Source organism: Tauraco erythrolophus, chromosome Z (assembly GCF_009769465.1).
Source record: "Tauraco erythrolophus isolate bTauEry1 chromosome Z, bTauEry1.pri, whole genome shotgun sequence".
In the NCBI taxonomy this organism is placed as follows: domain Eukaryota; kingdom Metazoa; phylum Chordata; class Aves; order Musophagiformes; family Musophagidae; genus Tauraco; species Tauraco erythrolophus.
The window spans coordinates 51,567,142-51,590,385 of record NC_141496.1 but is presented as its reverse complement, the minus strand read 5'-3'; the positions used below and the strand labels follow the sequence as shown (position 1 = coordinate 51,590,385).

The window sequence follows — 23,244 nt, the reverse complement described above, 5'->3', positions numbered from 1 at the left end:
TGAAGAAACACCGGCATGCGAGACTCTTTGAAACGGTCCGATTTTCTGTACTTTACTCCGAAGCACTGGAGATAAAATTGAGGATGTTAAACTGGACAGGTCACGAGGCGCCATGATGCTCATGGAACCAGGAGCCCCTGGAAGCCTGGCAACTGTAACATTCTATACCGCCTGGCAACCGCACTTGTCAGTTGAAGAAGGCTGGGGAAGGGAGCACCTCCTGCGTTCAGGCGTAAGTTGGAGCTGTCTTGCAAAAAAGCAGCAGAGCTAGGTTTCTTAAGGTGCAGATTTCGAAAGAAAACTACCACGTTCAGGATAAGATTACAATTTGTCTGAATGTTGACAGCTCTAATGGTTTCATGTATGTTTTGCCAGCATTCGGAGAGCAGAGGAGCAGCAGAGGAGGCAAACATGGCAGCAGTGGGGAACCACCACCATCTCCATTCTTGTTCCCCCTATGCACAGGTAAATGCTGTAGATTTGAGAGTGGTTTGTATCCTTGATTTCCTCCATATACCCCTGTTGAAAGGGAGGATTATTATGTAAAGGCAGTAGTTGGTCGGTGACTCTGGCTGGGTCATGGCCGCTTCTGTAGGTCAAACATCTGATCTTCAGAAGTGGTGAGAAGATCTAATGATCACCTAGGCTACGGACAATTTCTCCCGTGAACTGGGCTCAGATACTCAAGGACCACAGCAATTAAAATGGCACCTAGAGATCACTCATCGCTCACCTTTCTTATCGAATCAACATTATATTGATTCTGAAAAAATAGGCCATGTTTAGCATTTCTGCTTACGGCAACTACCTGAATTTCTGCAAAATCACTTCTTTGAAACAAAGTCCTGCAAAAGGGGTTTATCCCTTCAGTGAAATATTTCTCTTCCACCTCGTAAAAATCCAGGGGCGGGTGTAGTGCTCTTCGCCATTGCTAGAAGCACCGCTTCCAGCCTCGGGGATTTAGGCGTTAATGCCTGGGAGGTTGGCTCTGGCTGCAGACACCAGCATGTCTCAGGGCACTGCCCAGTTGTACTGGCTACAGTCCAACAGTGGCACGTTTTGGAGATGCTGCTCCGAGACCCGGCTGTTAATGTCTGGAACTGGGTGAAAATGACCTTCAAGTAGTCCAATGTCTTCAAGCCTGCCTTTGCTTTCCTTTAAAATGTTGCACGGAAACTCCTTAAGAAACGACCTGCAACCTGGCATTTGCAGCTCTCAGCTGGGATGTAGCTCATATCCAGGATATAAACCTGACTTGGTTTGTTCAGGGTAACGGTCCTGAGAGCTTGCCTCTCTGGAATGATGAGTTTGTTGTGTGCTTGAGGAAGATACCTCAGCTCATAAGGATAAGTGAATCGCAAAATCGGAGATGATGCTCAAATCTGTGACCTGCATTAAGACAGCGATACTGAAAAATAATTTGAAGTATGACTAACAAAAGTGACTGTCGTTGTGCAAGTGCTCTCTCTGCAATAGTGTGCAGACAGTTTAGCTGGCGACACACTGATCAATAGGAGGAGAGCAGCAGTGTGACTTTATCTATGAGAAAAGCAGCAATAATTCAATAAATCCACGTAGGTATTCTTTTTTCCCGTTAGGCTTTTATTTTTCATCTCTAAAAAGAGCTGCGAGATGCTGTGAGCAGTGTAAGGAGAGTGGCCTCCAACCATCGATTCCCAAACTCTTAGGTCTGCAGTGTTTGTTGGGAGTCTTTGTGGGTTTTCTATCTTACTCCTTATTCCCCCATAGACCCACGTCCTTCAACAGTAAGAGAGAGCAAGTGTAAGATTTGCACCTGCACAGCAGATTTCCTCGGAGATCGACCTGATTAGCCCACCATGCAGGCAAGGAAACTCAGCCTCGTGACAATTAAGTGTCTCCTAGATTTTCTGTCTTCCCAGCACATTGTGAAAAGTTTGCAGGACAGGAAGTAGACTGCTTTACTCCTATTCTCACCTCGGAACAGCTTCCCATCATGAAAGCTCCACTGAGCTTAAGAGAACTTTCAAGATCACTTGAAATGTTCTAAAACAGCAGAGCGTGGTCCTGCAGAATCTTAGCCATATGTTCGCGGGAGCGTACTGCGTACTAATCCATTTAGTCCTTTTTGGGTTCCCTTTACAATACCTGAAAACTGTTTCCTCCTGCAGCGAAAGTACACCAAGATCCCCTGTTTCTGGGAAAGCCGACCCTCTGGCTGCTTGAAGATCGCCTGCATGTACCATCACAGCAAGCCACGCACGATCAATGGACTTTTTTTGCCACCTAGTAACAGTGAGTAAAAATATTTTCTTAACAATTTGTTTGTTAGAGTAAGTAAACTCACGAAAACGTCCTCCCTGCAACAACAACTGGAATCAAAGAAAATGACCATGTTTCATCTTACTGCTTTTAAACTGGGAAACATACCCAACTGCAGTATTTTTAAGAGGACGCAGAGAATCCTGATTGCATCTCTAGTTGCAAAGTGCTCAGCTCGAACAATGCAAACAGACCCACCAGTTTTCCCTGTTTTTCTTTTCAGTCAGTTGCATTTCCTGGCTCACAGAAAATGCTGTCCCAGTACTGACATAGTTTTGATGCAAACATCAGGGGCAGATAGACATTCCTAAGGAAAAGAACATCTGTTCTGATTTTCTCCTAATTAAGTGTAAATTATATTCCTGAACTTCCTGTTCTTTCTCAACATCTATGTTTTGTACTTAGGAAAGAGAGTTCAGATTCAGAAAGCTGTGATAGAAAACAAAAGTCTACGAACTAAAAATGGGTAGTCCTGTGCTTAACACTGCTAAATTCTTCACAAGGGATGCCATGGGGCCTGCCTGTTATCCATCATGCTGAAAATACTTTCCCTGGTGGGGTTGTAACCTCATGTACTCACTTCAGCCCAGGTATTGACTAACCACATGTTTCCCTATGTTGTCAATGCCTTAAAAGGGATTGGAAGAAAGAAGGTTACTGACTCAAACTATTCTACCTACCAGCTGGAAGAGCTATCCAGCCTTTTTTAGATGGCGTAGAATGATCCAAATGTTCCTCTGTTCAAAAGGCTTTATTCAGCAGTGCCTCATCTGTCCATTCCGAGGAGCCCGTACCTGTGTTTTTTCATACGTTCCGTAGCTGGGAGGTGCTCTTTTGCCAACCTCCACAGAAGATTTTGCCCAAAAGACACAATGTCTCTATTTAACGATTCCTTCAACAGGACAACGACTTCAAAACTATACCTGCTGGTCTGAAGCTGCATTTGACAATCTACTTCCCTCCCAGTAAACTAAACGTAAGCTTCTTTTCTGCAGATGCCCCATTACAACAGGGAGTGCAAGGAGGGAGCTTATATCCATCCCAGCATCTAAACTCACATGGAAAACGAAAGAATATCATACTACCAATTCATCCACCAGTGGTTATAAATCTCAACAGCGAAGAGGACGAGGAGGACAATGAAGATGAGGAGAACTGTAAACATTTTCTTTCTTTCTTTTACAAGGAAGCAGAGTGGGCATTTTCCACTCTTGCAATGTACTTCACAACCCACTGACTGTAATAACCATGCTGTTTTTAGAGAAGGCTTGTTGACAGGTTTTTGAAATAGTTTCCAGCTAATCTTCAAAATATGAGAAGTGGTAGTCACCAGATTTGAGTGAGGCAGCATTTTCCAGCGCCTGGGAAATGCCTAGCTGTATATTTTGATTATTTTGAAAATGAGTACTGAAGACTTTTTGACTATTTGGAACCATTTCAAATCAACAAACAGTAGCTTCTTCACAGGTGTTGTAACTGCAATTCCATTGCACTTGGAAATATCTAGTATTAAGGAATCATTCTTCCGTGCAGAAACAGAGGCTGCAGTCAGAAAAAAAACCACCTGTGACCAAAATGAAATTCATTATGGTATTTGACTCTTAAGAATTGCTTAAGGTCTTTGTATACATGCCTTGTCAGCTTTGAAAAATATTTCCTCCAGCTGTTTCTAACTGTGTGTACGAGACTCCTGAAGATCTGGAAGAGGAAAGAGCGATAAAGGAAATATGCTACAAATCTGGTAAATATGAATTCAGTCACTCTTTCCTAAACAGCAATGCTGCCTCTATAGTCAGCTTTGGGTTTCTTTTTTTTTTCCTTCTGGGACTATATTTAGGAGAGTATTACAGGATTCAGCACCCTCCTGAATGCCAATCAACAAGACCTGTGGCTTCACTTCAGGAAAAGAAGCCGTTAACCTTGGAAGGTACTGTGCGAGACATGCAGAAAGGCAAGTACTTGTCATCTTCTTGGACCATGTTTGCCACTATCAAAATCACTGTTAGAGAGAGAAACTGTTACGTAGGTAAAATAGCACACTGTGCTTACCGACAAGCGACTAAAACAGTCTTTCTGTTGCCTTCCCAGGTGATCAGAAGACAATCCCTACAAAAAGAGAAGCAGAAGGTTCAGGAAGGAGACAACCAACAGCGAGTATTCCCAGAACCGATGGTAGATCCTTTGAAAATGCAGGTAACATACTTGAGCATTGGTTTCTCATTGCTACACATCACGTGGTGAATCACTGATACAGAGAGAAACTATTACGTAGGTTGCCTCTCCTCTCCTCTTTTTTCATCTAGTGACGATAAAAGAGAGAATGTTTCCAAGAGCAGAAAAAGACTTCATTCATTTTCCCCCCATATATGCACGTCACACACTGTGCTTACCGACAAGAGGCTACAACAGTCTTTCTGCTGCCTTTCCAGGTGATGGGAATACAATTCCTACAAAAAGAGAAGGAGAAGGTTCAGGAAGGAGACAACCAGCAGAGAGTATTCCCAGAACAGATGGTAGATCCTTTGAAAATGCAGGTAACATACTTGAGCATTGGTTTCTCATTGCTACACATCACGTGGTGAATCACTGTTACAGAGAGAAACTACGACATAAATTGCCTCTCCTCTCCTCTCCTCTCCTCTCTCCCCCTCCCCTCCCCTCCCCTCCCCTCCCCTCCCCCTCCCCTCCCCTCCCCTCCCCTGTGCCCTCCCCTCCCCTCTCCCCTCTCCCCTCTCCCCTCCTCCCCTCCCCTCCCCTCCCCTCTCCTCTCCCCTCCCCTCCCCTCCCTTCCCTTCCCCTCCTCTCCTCTCCTCTCCTCTCCTCTCCTCCTTTTTCACCTACTGACAATGAAGTACCGCGCATTCCAAAGAGCATAAACAGAATAACTGAATACGCACGCATTTAGCTTCACCATTTTGTATTTGATACTTATTCTCTAGAATAAGGCTCTTGCCTCAGTGCTCAAAACCACGGCTTAGGAGTCTGCATGTTTTCACATTTTACTGAGAAAAGAAAGTCTCCTCTACGCTGATTCCAACTGATTGTTTCCCTGCTTAATTTTGGAAAAGCAATGGTTCTCTGGAGTGACAAAAAAGCAAGTGTAGAAACGCGTCCAAGCTAAAATGCTTTCCAAAACTGTCCTCTTTCTGAGACCACCCCTATGTTGCATTGAACGGGCTTTGTAGTTTTTGGCTGTCGGACAGGACTGTAAGAAAGCTGCAGTCCTGCATCTCGTATAATGGGAGCTGGTCCCTCTGCACGAACACAGGTGATCTTAATGAAGACACGGTGTTTTGCCCCATGGAGTCCAGTACCGAATCCTGTCAGTAAGGTTAGAGAATGCCCCGCTGCCCTTGAATTTACTTACAGCTATTCAGCCCTTCTTCTTCATCAATACTTATTGATGGTAAAAATAATCATCATTGCTGTAGTATGCTTTCCCCCCCGTAGTCCGGCAATGCAAAATAATGCAGGACCAGGCTAGGGATGCTTGCTCTAGCTTTGGGCAAACTGGCACGCGTCTTCTAGCTCCAGAACGGCACTGCACAGTCTGACTGCATCTTATGTGCTACTTCTTTTACTATGGCATTTATGGACAAAACAGATCTTTCCTTTAGGTGGCCTTTACTGGTGGTAACAGTTACCACTGAGACACAATTCTACAGTTAAGCCCACAAGTATTTCAAGCTTTTTAAATGAGGTGTTGATCAAATTTGTTGTGAGCTTTAAGGAACCAGCTGTTTGGTTTTACTGTATGCTTGGCATTTTCGTATTCATTTCCGTTCCAACTGTAATTAGGTACACACGTATGTAAAAATGTAATTATGTCTTTATTTCCGTAAAAATGTAATTACAAGAGCAGACTCTCTGCATTGTTCACATTTCTCAGGGTGCTCCTGAGTATAGATAACTTTGTGACTCCTTTCCTATAGGAGCTGACTGTTCTGTGGCACAGAGGAACACCTCTGTTGAAGAGAAAAGAAGCGAGGCCCTGCCTCGGGAAAAAGAACCAAATGCGTCGGACTGTTCCCCTGGGAAAGGTACTGCCTTATGATCTGTTTCCTAATTTTCCAATGAGATTATTTCTGTTCCTCTGCAAGCGCGGCGGACGTTCTATATTTTGCATAAAAGCAACCTGAAGTGCCATTTCCCATTAACAGCGTGATTTCTTTCACAGCAAGACCCCAGCATTGTTGTATGTTACGGTCCAGTTCTGCTTCTTTTAGCCAGTTTGCATCCTGTTAGGTTCAATGTGAGCAGCATCAGTCCCTGAGTTACCAAAATCTTTCACGCCCACGTGCCTGATGGTGAGACACGCTGTGCACTTTCCACCCAGTAAAACAGATCTGAAGGTAGGTGCTGTCTCACAGAGCTTGGGCCTGAACAGAACCAGTAAAAACATGGCCAAGGAAAGAGCGTTAACACTTGATCAGGTGTACTTAACATCTAGTCCCATCCAGCACATGAAAACACCTGCACCTAAGTACCTCGATGGATAGGCTTCCTCCTTTTCCCAGAGGCATTCTAGAATCTATTCGGTAGCATAGAAAATGTATCCATCAGGCTACTGGAGGTGAATTGTCACCTGGTTATTCCTTTGCGGTTTTGGAGAAAAAAGAAAAAAAGGAGAGGTTTTGGCTTTAAACTACCCTGTAAACTGAGTGTGCTTTCAAAAGTTCCTCTGCCAGAGGAAATACAGCCACTTTTGGTTTCCTTTCAGGGAATGATACTGAAAGAGCAATTAACACGTAAAACCACGTTTCACCCAAGAAGACCTGGATGTGAAGGGGGAGACTGGGTTTTCAAAACGCCACAGCATTGTTGCAGAAGAAAATGTTACATGCTTTTTCAAAGTAAATTATGTGCTCTCTTAATCCCTCAGAAACAAAGCACACGCAGGTGGCAAAGATCCATGGCTGTAAACAAGTAAAGGAAAAGAGACGGCTTTCTGAGGAGCCAAGAAATTCACCTAATACCGTAACAGGCAAAGGTATTTGGAGGAAACAGTTTGGGCTTATTCACTTTTATTCATTAAGCTACTAGAGGATTTAGCACCACCTAGGTACTTCCTGTTATTTCCTAAATATCATTCATGAAAAGTGAGAAGCTCAAGAAGGAGCAGGTAATTTGGAGCTGGTTCTTTCCTCTGGAGCCACAGTCGTCTTCATCTTGTGTATGACGGTATTTTCTGAGAGAGCATGAGAGTTGTACATCTGTCACGCTAGACAGGATCCACATAACTAACAAAAGAGAAACAAGAAAAAATGAGAGGTGAAAGGAAATGGCACTAAACCAATCCCTGTCTCCTAGAGGGGGGAGGAAGGGAACAGCAGTGCCATTCACCGTGCTTACGCACAAGCAGCTGAAACAGTCTTCCTGTTGCCTTTCCAGGTGATGCGAGTACAACTCCTACACCACTGAATAATACAAAAAGAGAAGGAGAAGGTTCAGGAAAGAGAGAACCAACAGAGAGGATTCCCAGAACAGATAGTAGATCCTTTGCAAATGGAGGTAATAGACTTTAAAGTTGGCATCTCATTGCTGAACATCTTCTGGAAAATAAAATAACTGAATAGATTTTCATTGGGCTATCCAGAAGGAACATTTGTTTAATCTTGGTGTATAGCCCCCAATCTACTGCAACACCCCAAATTTGTACGTAATGGTACAACATTTTGGTTTGGTTTTTTTTCACTTTCAGGAAGTCACACTTCAAACCCCAAAATAAAACCAAGTTACCAACAAAGAGGTGAAAGGATGGATGACGAAACTGCTTCTTCTATTCCTTACGTGAGAGAAACTGGAAGAAAGACTAATTTCAGCCCTTCAGAACCACGAAGATCAGCATATGTGGTCTACCGTTCCACCACTGTCAAACAAGAGCCAATGTTCAACGGACCTACGGGTGGGTTCCTGCTTACACAGGATTCTTAAAAGGACTCCATTCACCTGTCTGTATTGCACTGCTTTCCATTTTGTCCCTGCAGGTGACTATTAAGTTATTTATGCCTAAATATGGGCAAGAGTAATTTTGATCCAGCATCATTTTCACCAGGAGATTGCAGCAGGATCCACAGTCAGAAACGTAAAGCTTTAGGAAGCTTTATAATTAGGCAGATAGAACATTCATCAACAAGAACACAGCCACCTTCCTAGCAGGAGTTCCTTTCTCTGCCCCACAAAGAGGAATGAACGCAAGGACGCACTGCTGTGCACAGATATACTGATCCTCACTACTTACAGCAGCTTTTCTGTCATTCTTTCTGTGGAAATATTTAACAAACCTCGGAATATTCCACCTTGAACTTACGAATTCACTCTAACTATTGTCAGCCAGTAGCAGTAGAAGCGCTTTTGCAGTAGGATTTCAGTTTCCTCTCAAGAGCTCATTCTTGCTCAACATTTTCCTCCCAGCAGGGGACGAAAGAACACCCTTGCTTTGTGTAACACTTTTCCACAGCCAGGATATCACTGGAGTTTTGACTGTAGGTATTTTCTCAAAAGGCATTTTGAGAAAACAGTTGGCTTACTCATTCTTATTTACTAAACAGTTACATGACTTACAATCAGCGAGGTAATTTCTTTTTTAGTGTCAAATACGGACAATCATATTTGGAATGGACTATGCAGAAAGAACAAGTTTTTAGTCCTGTCTTCCAGCCTCCAGTCCTGTAATATGTGGATTTTTGAGTAATAGCACAACAGTGGTGTTTAAGCTGGTGGTTTTTTTTCTTTAGGAATTCACACTTACAAACCCAAAGTAAAATCCAGTTACAAACAAAAGAGTCAAGGTAAAGATGATGAAACTGGAAGAAAGACTAATTTCAACCCTTCAGAATCACGAAGATCAGCATATGTGGTCTACCGTTCCGCCCCTGTCAAACAAGAGCCAATGTTCAACGGACCTACAGGTGGGTTCCTGCTTACACAGGATTCTTAAAAGGACTCCAATTCGCCTGTCTGTATTGCACTGCCTTCCATTTTGTCCCTGCAGGTGACTATTAAGTTATTTATGCCTAAATATGGGCAAGAGTAATTTTGATTCAGCAGCCTTTTCACCAGGAGATTGCGGCAGGATCCATAGTCAGAAACATAAAGCTTTAGGAAGCTTTATAATTAGGCAGACAGAACATTCATCAACAAGAACTCAGCCACCTTCCTAGCAGGAATTCTTTTCTGTGCCAAACAAAGAGGGATGAACGCAACGATGTGCTGTAGTGCACAAATATACTGACCCCCACTATTTACAGTATCTTTTATGACATTTATTCTGTGGAAATATTTAGTAAACCTCAGAATAGTCCACCTTTAATTTCTCCTCTTCCTCTTAACTATTCATAGCACTAGAAGCAGAAATACTTTTGCGGTAGAATTTCCGCTTCCTCTCAAAGAAACTTTCCCGTTCAATTTTTTTCCTCCTAGCAGGGGACGAAAGAATGCCCTTGCTTTGCAGGGTATTTTTACACAACTGGGTTTTCACTGGAGTTTTGATTATGATGGATCTATGATTATTTGATTTATTGCAAATTTTGTTCCCTTTCTACTTTCTGTTACGCAGCTAATCTGCATCATTGTGTTTTTTCATCTGTCACTTTATTGAGAATTTTACTGGTAAATAAGTTAAATAGTCCTAAATTGAGAAAGCCATTTCCTCTTGCCAGTTTCACTCATCTCTCTTAAGCCAGTTTGAATCTCCATCCTGAGGTGCCTCCCTGCCTCCATTTCCAATAAAAGGAACCTCCTTCACACAGCGTAACCCCTGCTTTCAGATGAGTAAGGTTCAGTGAAATGAATCCTAACATTAACACTTCGTCTCGGGGAAGAATAGTGGTGGGTTTCTTCTTCTTGCTGTGAACGTTTGCTTTGATTAAAGGTGGACAGATTGGTATAGAGATTACAGCGAGAACCTTCCTAACATGAGGAATACATCTTCTCAAATTTCCAACTTGAAAAAGGATAGAGCATTTAAAAAATGTGATCTGCACTTTTGTCATAAGAACTTTCACATCAGAGTAAGAGAGTCTGTCCTGAAATCGTCGCTGAAATTGAGAAACAGTGTACATGTTTTTTCTTTAGACAAACACACTTCAGGATCTTACCATGCACCGACTTCGAGGGAAAGAAACCCACATGCAAAAACGTTCCCTACGTGGAAAACAGCCACTCAGGTAACTGTTTGGTAGAACTTTTTACAATTCAGTCTCTTCAGTAAAAGCGGCATGTCTCTCCCCACCTCGAAAATGTAAAAGTGCTCTTAAAACTTCCCCTGCCAAAACCCGCAGGATTCTACGCGATGCCGAGTACTCCGAAAGAGCCGTTAATCGTTTTGTTCCTTTGCAGACACGTAATTTTGGCCGTATAACGAGCCTGTGATTTCTAATTAGTCACAGTATTACTGATACGAAAGCAAAAGACGCACCTGCCTTTCAAGTGAGGGGCTACAAGAAGCGGGTTTTGGCTCGTAGCACTGGGCCCAGCCCAGCAGAGACGACAGCAGTGTGATCTCTTTGTCTCTCTGCTGGACCGCGGGTGAGGCGTCGGCAATAGCAGAATGACGACCAGCTGAGGTCCAACTTCACAAAAGGGCTCTGGCTGCAAAACAGTCACGAGATACCCTCAGGACTGTTAATACGTTTTACAGCGGTCTTGAAAGCAGAGATTAGAACCCCTATCTTGTGTCTCGCCCTGGGAGGTTCCTTCTCAAAATCCTTCTGAAAGAGCAGATCGTTTTACTCTAATAGATCGTGCACTAAACGTTCTGTACATCTCTCGTGACAACAGAGCCAAGAAGACACAGCAGTGAATGGACAAGGAGAACGATACGTAGAGATGCGAAAGAGATGAAGCGAGTACTTCAATTGACAAGAAAAATCTAAATTGAAATAGAAAATTATCAAGTGTTATGATTATGAAGTGACTTTTATAGACTGTGTTTTAAAAGCATAATTCCTAATACAAATAAATACTATTTGTTTTACTCAGCTGTTGCAGAGGACTTTTATTGGAAACAGCAACAGGAACACATTCTAGAAAGGAGCTGTTTTGGTGCGAAGGGCAGATTCCGAGAGGCTTTAGCTGTCGGCCGGATGTCTGGGGGCTCGCTCCGACTTTGATCTTGAGATTTCTAAGAAGGGAATCTAGGAAGGTGTCGTGCGTTAGACCGCTCCGGTAACCAAACCCTACACAGTCGCTCACTCACCCTCCCCCACCCCCAGGGATGAGGGAGAGAATGAAAGAGGAAAAAGAAAAGAGACCCGTGGGTTGAGACAAGAACAATTTACTACTGCCACTACCAATATCTATATATACAGATATGTACAAGGATAAATATATTCAAACGAGTGATGTACAGTGTAATTGCTCACCACCCCTTGACCGAGGCCCGTCTCTTCCCAAAGCTGCAATCCTGAAACAGATAATTCCCGATACCGCAATCCCGGATGAACGGGAGGCCCGAAATAGACAGCGAGAGAGAGAGAAAGCACTCTGAGAGTCCGAAAGTGAGAGTCCCAGAAGGGCAAAAAGCCCTTCTTTCCGGCTGACCCTCACTTTTCTACTGGGCATGACGCTGCATGACATGAAATACTAATTGGCCAGTTTGGCCCTTGATCCTAAGTCCAAGTACAAATCATAAGGACAGTGGTGGACTCCCCATCCCGGCTATGCTCCTCCCTTATCCTGTTGCGCTCCTGCACACTGGCAAGAACACAGCAAGCTGAAAAGTCCTTGAGACCTCAGTGCCAACTACAAACATCACTGCGCTATCAACATTCTTCTCAGAGCGAGCCTCTGAGTACAACCAAAACATGGAGCTCTTCTAGCTGTTAAAAAGAAGAGCTAACTCCGTCCCAGCTAAAACCAGGACAGAAGGGAATCTAGGAAGGGAATCTAGGTGATTCCCTTCTGAAGGGAACAGAGGGGCCAATATGTTGACCGCACCCAAACCACAGGGAAGTCTGCTGCCTCCCTGGGGCCCAGGTCAGGGACGTCACTAGGAAACTCCCTGGTCTGGTACAGCCCTCTGAATATTATCCACTACTGGTCATGCAGGTCGGAACTGAGGAGGTAACAGAGAGAGGTCCAAAAGCCATCAAAAGGGACTTCAGGGCGTTGGGGCGATTGGTTGAAGGGTCAGAAGCGCAGGTAGTGTTTTCTTCAATCCCTTTAGTGGAAAGAAAGAACACAGAAAGGAACAGGAAAACACACCTGATTAACAGATGGCTCAGAGGCTGGTGCCACCTACAGAAATTTGGTTTCTTTGATCATGGGGAGGTTTTCACAGAATCAGGTCTGATGGCAACTGATGGATTTCAGCTGTCTCAAAGGGGGAGAAGGACTCTGGCTCATGAGCTGGCAGGGTCCATCGAGAGGGCTTTAAACTCAGTTGAAGGGGGAGGGGGATATAACTAGGCTCAGGGAATAAGGCCTCCCACCCCCCTAGGGGGACATCGGCGTGCTCAGCTGGCTCTCTGAAATGCCTGCACACCAATGCACGCAGTGTGGGGAACAAACAGGAGGAGTTAGAAATCTGTGTTCGATCAGGGGGTTATGGTCTTGTAGCAATTACTGAGACTTGGTGGGACAGTTTGCATGACTGGAGTGTGGTCATGGATGGCTATGTCATCTTCAGGAAAGACAGGCCAGCAAGGCGAGGTAGTGGAGTTGCTCTTTACGTGAGGGAGCAACTAGGGTGCATTGAGTTCTGTCCAGGGGCGGATCAGGAGTAAGTTGAGAGCTTGTGGGTGCGAATTAAAGGACAATCTGGCATGTGTGATACTGTTATTGGTTTCTATTACAGACCACGGGATCAGGATGAGGAGGTTGATGAGGCCTTTGACAGGCAGCTGACAGCGGTCTCGCAAATGCAGACTCTGGTTGTCATGGGGGACTTCAACTATCCTGATATCCGCTGGAATGCCTACTCAGCCAGCCACCCACAGTCCAGGAGGTTCCTTCAGTGCATTGATGATAACTTCCTGATGCAAATGGTGGATGAGCCTACTAGGAGAGGAGCGCTGCTGGATCTTATTCTCACTAATAAGGAGGGTCTGGTTGAAGCACTGAAGGTCGAGGGTAGCCTTGGTTGTAGTGACGATGAAATGGTGGAGTTCAGGATCTCATGTGGCAGGAAGAGAATACCTAGCAGAACCAGAAGCCTGGACTTCAGTAGGGCCAACTTTGATCTTTTCAAACAATTGATAGGAGAAATCCCATGGGACAGAGTACTGGAAGGTAAAGGGGTCCAAGACAGTTGGTTAGCCTTCAAGGACCTTGTAGTGGTTTTATAATAAAAGGACTGAGGGTCGAGACAAGAACAGAGGGAGCACCCACCAACCATGGTCCCAGGCAAAACAGACTCGGCTTTCTTAAAACAAAACAATTTATTAACAGTTGCTTAAAAAAAAGACAAAGGGAAACAAAACCCGTTACTTGAGAGAATAAAGAGAAAACAAGGCCGGATCTTAAAAACAACACCTCCCCATCCCCCTTTTCTTCACGGCTCTACCTCCTCCCCCCAGCAGCGCAGGGGGAGAGGGATGGGGGAGTGCAGGTCCGTTCATTCCATGTTGTTACTGCCGCTCCTCTCTTTAAGGAGAAGGAGTTCTTACACCATTTTCCCGTGCTCCAGTGGATCCCCTGCTCACGAGGAAAATCCACAAACTTCTCCAGCGTGAGTCCTACCTGCAGGATGCAATCCTTCCCCATCGGATTGCTCTGGTGTGGGCTTTACCACAGTATCAGATTCTTAGGGAGCTATTGCCACTCGCTCTGGCGTGGGTCGTCATACAGACTCTAAATGCGTCTCTATACAGACTTTAAATGCGTAAATGCATCTCTACCTGTGCTCATGCTTCACAACTGTCCTCAGGCTCAGGCATCTCCTTTAAACAAAACACCTCCCCACCGATGGGGATCATTCCACGGACTCTAGATGCATACCGTCCTCAGGCTCAGGCATGTCTTCTTCGACGTGGGTTCTCCACGGGCTGCGAGTGGGTCTCTGCTCCACCGGGACCGCCTTTGGCTGCAAGGGGGCCGCTTGCCGTCTTGCCACCAGTTGCAGGGGAAACTCAGCTCCAGCACACCTCGTCCCGTTCCCTCTGCACTGACCTGGTGTCAGTGTGGCCGTTTCTCTCAGATCTCAGTCCTCTCTGGGTGAGTTTTCTTTTCACTACACTACAAGGGTGTGTAGTGATAGGACAAGGGGCAATGGCTTTAAATTGAAAGAAGAGAGATTTAGATTAGATATAAGGAAGACATTTTTCACTCAGAGGGTGGTGAGGCACTGGAACAGGTTGCCCAGAGAAGTTGTAGATGCCCCATCCCTGGAAGTGTTCAAGGCCAGGTTGGATGAGGCTTTGGGCAACCTGGTGTAGTGGAGGGTTTCCCTGCCCATCATTACTAGATGATCTTTGAGGTCCCTTCCAACCCTAACCATTCTATGATTCTATGATTCTATGGAGGAAGGAACGTTCTGTTTCAAAATGCAATGCTGAAATGCCAATTTCAAATGCACTTGCGAATGTTTGATTCATTGAAATGGATTAATTGTGTCCAACTAAAAGCGCACCACTACCTTTGTTAAATTCAGTAAACTAATATTTTTCATTTTCCCCTACGACAGTCATCCAGATGGAGTCACAAAACCCTAACAAGGAGGCCTCTAGAGTCATTCTTGCTCCTGCAGACCATACAGCTGATCACCCAAGTGCTTTGCCTCTTTCAGTAACCCAGGAAAGCACTTCAAATGTCCTTCTCTGGATTTGGAAGGAATCCCTCAGCTGCAAGCTACTGCCCTACTGGCTGGCGAGTCAGCATTGTAGCCAAAGCAGAGGCCTGTACCACCTACAAATTAGAAATGTGCTCATCAGGACAAAATTACTATTAGCTTGCCTTGAACCTGAGCATAAGTGTACTGACATGACAGAGCAATAGCACGTACGTCTTTTGGAGTACTGTCAACCAAGAACAATTTTAAATAAGGATAAGAGCAGCATGATCAACCAAAAGGCAAAGGTGGGTGAAGCTGCATGTGAACAGCGGTGAAAGCGCAAACAGATTTTTCTGGTTTTAAAAAGCTGTCTGCTCCAGTATCCATCTGAGAATCCTACCAGGCAGATCTCAGATTTTTAACCTCTTCTTTAGAGTCCTGGTATCCCGGGTAGTAAACCCACACTCCTCCAGGGAAGGTATCTGAAAGGAATTTTTGGCTTTGGGGAAACTGTCTGCTCCAGTATTCACCTGAGACTCTTCTCAGGCATATGCCACAGTTTTTAAACTCTAAATTCTTTACAGTCTTCGTACCCTGGGTAGCAGCCACAGACTCTTCCGGGGAAGGTACCCAAGAAGATTTTTCTAGTTTTAGGAAGCTGTCTGCTCCAGGATGCAACTGAGACTCATGCAAAGCATTTCCCAGTGTTACTTGATCTCTGCTTTAAAAACCTGATATCCCAGGTAGCAGTCCTGGACTCCTCCAGGGAAGCTACCCGAGAGGATTTTTCAGCTTTAGAGGAAGCTGTCTGCTCCCAGATCCGACTGAGACTCCTCCAAAGCATTTTCCAGTGCCATTTGATCTCCCCTTTTAAAACCGGATATCCAGTTAGCAGCCCCAGACTTCTCTAGGCAAGCTACCCAAGAAGGTTTTTCTGGGTTTAGGAAGCTGTCTGCTCCAGTATCCACCTGAGACACCTCCCAGGCAGATCCCAGAGTTTTTGACCTCTTCTTTAAACTTTTGGTATCCTGGGTAGCGGACCCAGACTCCTCCAGGGAATCTACCTGATACGATTTTTCAGTTTTAGGGGAAGCTGTCTGCTTGAGGATGCAACTGAGACTCCTCCTAAGCATTTCCCAGTGTCGCCTGATCTCTGCTTTAAAAACTTGATATCCCAGGTAGCGGCCACAGACTCCTCCAGGGAAGCTACCCGAGAGGATTTTTCAGCTTTAAAGGAAGATGTCTGCTCCAGGATCCAACCAAGACTCCTCCAAAGCATTTCCCAGTGCCATTTGATCTCTGCTTTAAAAACCTTATATCCTAGGTAGCAGCTGCAGACTCCACCAGGGAAGCTCCACAAGAAGATTTTTCTGGTTTCAGGAAACTCTCTGATCTAGTATCCACCCGAGACTCCTCCCAGGCAGATCCCAGAGATTTTGACCTCTTCTATAGAGTTTTGGTAACCTGGGTAGCATCCCCAGACTCTTCCAAGGAAGCTACTCGAGAGGATTTTTCAGCTTTAGGGGAAGATGTCTGCTCCACGATCCCACCGTGACTCCTCCAAAATACCTCTAAGTGCCATTTGTTCTCTTATTTAAAACCTGATATCTGAGAGAGCAGTTCCAGACTCTTCCAGGGAGCTACCCAAAAAGTTTTTTCTGGTTTTAGGAAGCTGTCTTCTCCAGTATCCACCCGAGACTCCTCCCAGGCAGATCCCAGAGTTTTTGACCTCTTCTTTACACTTTTGGTATCCTGGGTAGCAACCCCAGACTCCTACAGGGATGCTACCATGTGGATACAAAAAGGCTAGAAGCAGAAATTTTCCAGCTACTGCAGCGTCCTGTGAAAGTTCTTTTTCCCATGCAGGCTAGCTGAGAAACAGTTTGAGGTTTTTGTAAACTAAGACTTTATCTTGCACCTGTAGCTTGTTATGCAGTCTTGTTTATGGCACACTGGGAAAGTTGTTTTGAAATGGGTGTTGTAGCATTTAGCCAATCACTCTGGGAGGTGGATGGTCAAGCGACCAATTGCCTTGACCATCCTTGTGAACCATATTATATATATATATAGATTTGTAATTAATAAACGGCTGATGCTGCTGATGCTGCTGCTGCCGCTGCTGATACTGCTGCTGCTGCTCCTGCTGTTGGCGTTGGCTCTTTCTCCTGCACCTGAATTCTGTGTCGTTCTTCTCTCCGTCCCCGAGACGGCTGCGACATTTGGTGACCCCGACGTGATACAACTGCAACAGAATTTAGAAGGTACGTGCTTCCGCCGAGGCTCCGGGGACAAAACTCTAGACTGAGAAGATGGGGTAAAGCTCCGTGAAAGAAAGCACAATATTTTCTGCCTTCAAAAATGTAATAACGATCGCAGGAGCTGACATAAGTGATGAAGCTCTCTGTGAATTGCTAAACTGGGCAGCAGAACGTGAGTTTGTAGCTGATTCGAACACTGTCCTTAACCCAGAAGCTTGGGAACTGTTAGGGGATAAGTTATTTCATGAGATCATGCTTGGAGATAAGAGCGTACTTGACCTGCTATGTACGTGGTGGTCCCTATACGGTATAATGCGGAAGTGGACAGCAGGAAGAGAAGGAAAAGAATTACCGGGCTCTGACGAATCTGCGGGTGAAGGCTCTGAAGGGGACGATGAGTTATCTGAGGGAACACTGACCCCGTACAGCACAGGCAGCGTACCTGCCGCGTCTCCGCTGCCCTCGGGCACTGAGAGACTCGCGGGGACTGCGCGGAGGTCCTACCCCTCCCCGCGGGATTATGTTCCGCCTGAGTACCCCTCACCAGTGGAAGAGTTAGCAAAACTAACCGGTCAAAGCAAAGCGTTGGAGAGTCCCCCACCCTCCGCCCCAGCGGCCCCCCCCCCCCTCCTCCGCGCTACGGCCGCCCCTGCAGCCGGCTGCTTCAGTTACTGCCGCGGGATCTGTCCTTCCTACGGCTCTGCCATTGCCGCAGCCAGGCACGGCAGCCGGGGTTCTACCGCAACCGGGAGGGGCAGGAGGTATCACGGCGGCGTCGGCTCCGGCGCCTTTGTGTCCCGCGCCAGCATCCGCGCATTTCCCGGCGCAAACAGCGCAGAGGCCGGTGGCGGATCTCTCGGCACACCAGCGTACGACGCTTTTGCGGGAAATACTACAGCAACTAGTGGTGCTGACGGAGGCGGTGCGACAGGCGCCGAGGGCGGCGCCGGCACCCCCTCCGACGGCAGCCCCCCCGACCGCGACGGCGGCCCCGGAAGTGGCGCCGAGCGCGGCGCCAGCACCCCCCCCGACGGCGGCCCCGGACGCGGCGCCGAGTGCGGCGCCGGCAGTCTCGGCGGCGGCGCCTGCACGGACAGTGATGCCGCCGCAAGCCGCAGCCCCCCAGGCTGCATTGCCGTGCGTAGCTCCGCAACCGTCCACAGCCTCCGCCGCTACACCGCCCGCTGGCCCGGCTCCTGTGCCCTGCCAGCCTTCCTCATCCGTGCGGCCCGACGATGCAAGCAGTGTTATTGCGGACTTGCTTACTACACTGCGGGAAACCGTGGCGGTGGTCAGACATCGGCAACCAGTAACACAGCTGACCTACAATCGTCCACGGGCGCTTCCCGAATGTAGTGTGACTGTGCGTCCAAAAAATTCAAAGCGGTTTTGGGAATCGGTCAAGAGGCGGGCTCTGGAGGTTGGGGACTGGGATTTAATAGAGAAAGTTGGGATGCCTAAAGATGAAAAGGGACCTGAGCGAGTTATTATAGTGCCTCAAAGTGCTGTGCAGGTAGATCAAGGTGGTAGTGAACCCACAGAGGGTATCATCCAAGCCTTTCTTGTACAGAAAGCTCTTCCTAACTCAGGTCAGTCTGACACACATGATGTTATCGCTTGGAGAGTGGTCCAAGATTTGCAATCCAAAGTGGCACAATATGGGCTAGGGTCTCCTGAAGTCATGCAGATTATTAGAGTGCTGAATACTGACCTGCTGCCTCCATTTGATATTAGGCAATTTAGGTCAGGTATTATTTCAACCTGTACAATATTCAGTTTTTGAGGCCAATTGGAGAAAGATGGCTGAGAAAGCTGCGGCTGGGAATATGCAACTACCTCCAGCTGATCCTAGACATGGAGTTCCAGCAGATGCTCTTATGGGAGCTAATGCCTTTTCTGATCCTGATCTTCAAGCCACCTGGCATCCTCAGGTCCTTGAGCAGGCTCAGAAGATTGGTATGGGAGCCCTATTAAAAGGCATGGACATGGCTGCTCCTAAAACACGATATGTGAAAATAACTCAGGGGCAGAAAGAGCATTTTTTATCTTTCGTGGAAAAGATTGCTGCCGCCCTCGAGAAGCAGGTCGAAGATGAGACCTTGCGGCAGCTGTTGTGCAGACAACTAGCAAGAGATAATGCCAATGATGAGTGTAGAAAGATCATAGATGCTTTGCCAGGGGAACCCACGCTAACAGACATGGTTGAAGCCTGTTCCAAAATGGGATCTGATAATCCTAAGTCTCTGGCTGCAGTTCTGCAGCCTATTCAATTAAATTCTGATCGTGGACTAAAAAGGCAACCTAAGGTTGAGAGCAAGCAGAAACAGATTAGACAAAAGAAGAAGAAGAAGGAGAACAGGGAAGCTGCTCACTGCGAGAGATGCGATAGGCCAGGTCATTTTGCGAGATACTGTCAATCTATGTACCATGCCAATGGTCGACCCTTGACACGCTCGGGAAACTCGACCAGGAGCGCAAAGGGGATGTGCGCTCAGACACAAATACTTCTCCAGGGCATGGCACCGACACAGGCCTACTCAGCCAGCTTAGAGCTGGCACCCAGGGATCAATCGGAGTGGATGTGCACACCGCAGCAACAGTCATCTTAGAATCCTGTCACGTTTATAAGGTTCCCTTGAATGCATTCGGGCCCCTAGGACAGGGACTGAGTGCATTGCTGGTGGGAAGATCTAGTGTCACCTCTTAAGGGATCTTTGTACACCCAGGAGTTATTGATGCTAACTTTACAGGCCAGATTTGTGCTATGGTTTCCACACCCACTCCCCCTGTCACTATTCCTGAAAAGACTCAAATTGCTCAACTTGTGCCTTTCAAGTCGTGTGTGCCCAGGACAGAACAACGAAGTCATGGAGATGGCGGCTTTGGATCTACGGGACTTCCGCAGGTCTTCTGGACCGCAGACATCTCCAGCCAAAAGCCGCAGATGACATGTACCCTAATCCTGCCAAATGCCCAGCCGTCCAAGATTCAGCTCCGAGGTTTGATCGACACGGGCGCTGATGTGACAATCATCTCCTTCTCTGCGTGGCCTCCTACGTGGCCTTTAGCCCCTGTGGGGTCAGCCATTGCAGGGTTGGGGGGAATCACACAGAGCTATTTAAGCGAACAACCTGTGGTGGTGAAAAATGCAGAGGGGCAAACAGCTACAATTTGGCCCTATGTCACTGCAGCTCCGCTTAACCTCTGGGGGCGGGATGTATTGGCGGCTTGGGGGGTACGGATTGGGACAAATTTTTGATGGGGGCCACTGTGCTGAAGGGCGCAGAGTATCCTACGCTGCCTTTGCGGTGGCTAGTAAGCAAATCCATCTGGCAACCCCAGTGGCCCCTACCAAAAGAGAAACTAGTCGCCCTTCATCAGTTAGTTCAGGAGCAATTACAACAGGGACACCTTGAGCCTTCCACTAGTCCCTGGAACACTCCTGTTTTTGTAATTAAGAAAAAATCAGGAAAATGGAGATTGTTGCAGGATCTCCGGAAAATCAATGCAGTGATGGAAAGTATGGGGGCATTGCAGCCTGGTATGCCCTCACCCACCATGATTCCAGCAGGGTGGGAAATCCTGATCATTGATTTGAAGGATTGCTTTTCACTATTCCTTTACATCCTGATGACAAGCCAAAATTTGCTTTTACTGTGCCTGCAGTTAACAATGCGGAACCTGCGAAGAGGTATCAATGGAAGGTTCTACCTCAGGGCATGAAGAACAGCCCGACTATCTGCCAATGGTATGTCGCTCAAGCTTTGTCCGGAGTCCGCGAGCAGTTTCCTGAGGCATACTGCTACCATTACATGGATGATATCCTGGTGGCAGCATCCACCCAGGACGAGCTGCTGAGGATACAGCCTCGGCTGCTCGCTGCTCTGCATTCTTATGGATTGCAGGTGGCTCCGGAGAAAGTTCAAAAGCATCCTCCTTGGAAATATTTAGGAGTCAAAATTCTGGATCAAACTATACAACACCAAGAGGTGCAATTCTCGGGTTCTATTAAAACCCTGAATGATGCTCAGAAATTGCTGGGTATCATCAATTGGTTACGTCCCTATCTAGGGCTAACCACAGCACAACTTTCCCCGCTTTTTAATATTTTAAAGGGGGATCCCGAGTTGAATTCAGCTCAGAAATTGACTCCTGAAGCGCGACGAGCGCTGGAGGAGGTTCAACAGGCTGTTTCTGCTCGTCAGGTTTATCGAGTGGATCCCTCCATTGATATCACTGTTTTCATTACCACTCCAGATTTTCATCCTACAGGTATCATTGGCCAGTGGAATAAACAGTGGCCCGATCCTTTGCATATTCTGGAATGGGTCTTTTTACCACATCAGCCAAAAAAGACAGCATCCACATTGTTTGAATTGATCGTTTGTCTGATAATCAAATGCTGCCAAAGGTGTTTGCAATTAATGGCAGCAGATCCTGGAACAATTGTTCTTCCAGTACAGCAGGAACACTTTGAGTGGAGCCTTACTAACAGTGCTCCTCTGCAAAGTGCACTGCAAAACTTTTCGGGACAGATTGCTTATCATCTGCCCAGCCATAAATTACTGCAATTGGCAAAATCGACAAGCTTTACCTTGCGGCCAAAAAATAGTCGGGTGCCAGTGCAAGGACCCACCGTCTTCACCGACGGGTCCGGGAAAAACGGGAAAGCTATTGTTACCTGGAAGGAGGAATCTGAGTGGCAGGTGCTGGAAGGCCACGAGTCAGGCTCAGCCCAGTTGGTTGAACTGAGGGCTGTTGCCATGGCTTTTCAGCGGTTCTCTCAGGTACCTTTGAATTTGGTCACTGATTCTGCTTACGTAGCAGACATAACCCAACGCTTAGATTGTTCACTTTTGAAGGAAGTGAATAATGCGGCTCTGTTTTCACTATTGAAAACTTTGTGGTGTGCAATTCAAGCTCGAGTTCATCCGTATTACATTTTGCATATCCATAGTCACACCAACTTGCCAGGCTTTATAACAGAAGGCAATGCCAGGGCTGACATGCTAGCTAACCCTGCGTGGGTAGCGCCTCAGCCTGACAAAATTGCACAAGCCAAAGCATCGCATAGTTTCTTCCATCAAAGTGCACATACCCTGCAGAAACAGTTCCACTTAACGCCCACTGAGGCTCGGGACATTGTCAGCGCTTGCGCTGACTGCCACGGACTTGCGGCACCTCTGCCATCGGGGGTAAACCCCAGGGGCCTAAAGGCCCTGCAGCTTTGGCAGACGGATGTAACGCATGTTCCTGAATTTGGCAGGTTTAAGTATGTGCACGTGTCTATTGACACTTTCTCCTCAGCTATGTGGGCGTCTGCTCATACTGGGGAGAAAGGTCGCGATGTCATTGCCCATTGGAAACTCGCCTTCGCAGTCTTGGGCGTGCCTTTTTCTGTGAAAACCGATAATGGCCCGGCCTATGTCTCACAGAAGGCACGGCAGTTTTTACACCTATGGGGTGTAAATCATACTTTGGGTATTCCGCATTCTCCTACTGGCCAAGCCATTGTTGAACGCGCTCATGGCACTTTGAAGCGTGTTTTAGATAAACAAAAAGGGGGAATGCATGGAGATCCCCACAGAGTCGACTAGAAAAAGCATTATATACAATTAATCATCTTACAGTGCCACCAAATTCAAATAATCCTGTTATTCTGAATCATGTTCTTTCGTTGCAGTCTTCAGGCGAGACGCACCTGCCTCGAGCGAAAGTCTGGGTACGGGACCTACTCACTAAGACGTGGGAAGGCCCGTGTGAGCTTATTGCTTGGGGTCGTGGGTATGCTTGCGTTTCCACAGATACTGGGGTACGATGGCTACCTGCAAGATGCGTTCGCCCTGACCTGCGGCACCAGAAGCAGAACAGGCAACCTCCAAGGCAACCTTCAAATGACGGCCAGAATGCAGATCATTCGATTGATGATCCTCCTGATGATGACCAAGACATCGACCATCAGCCCGGTCCTTC

General features: G+C 46.6%; 1 protein-coding gene across 1 annotated transcript; it reads left to right on the top strand.

Moving 5' to 3' along the window:
- The first annotated feature begins 457 nt into the window (after nucleotides 1–457).
- Nucleotides 458–20,219, top strand: LOC147526403 (uncharacterized protein C12orf50 homolog). The gene is made up of 8 exons (XM_086629862.1): nucleotides 458–465; nucleotides 2,102–2,274; nucleotides 3,297–3,458; nucleotides 3,965–4,042; nucleotides 4,139–4,252; nucleotides 4,731–4,835; nucleotides 18,140–18,382; nucleotides 20,122–20,219. The coding sequence occupies exons 1-8, from the start codon at nucleotides 458–460 to the stop codon at nucleotides 20,217–20,219; spliced, it is 981 nt and encodes a 326-aa protein (XP_086485988.1).
- The last annotated feature ends 3,025 nt before the right edge of the window (nucleotides 20,220–23,244 follow it).

Bases quoted from the DNA above. Each gene is read 5' to 3' on its own strand.
- LOC147526403 (XM_086629862.1), top strand. The intron at 2,275-3,296 runs GTGAGTAAAAAT...TCTTTTCTGCAG, and splicing joins TTTTTTGCCACCTAGTAACA to ATGCCCCATTACAACAGGGA. The intron at 18,383-20,121 runs GCCGCAGCCCCC...GTGTGTGCCCAG, and splicing joins GGACAGTGATGCCGCCGCAA to GACAGAACAACGAAGTCATG.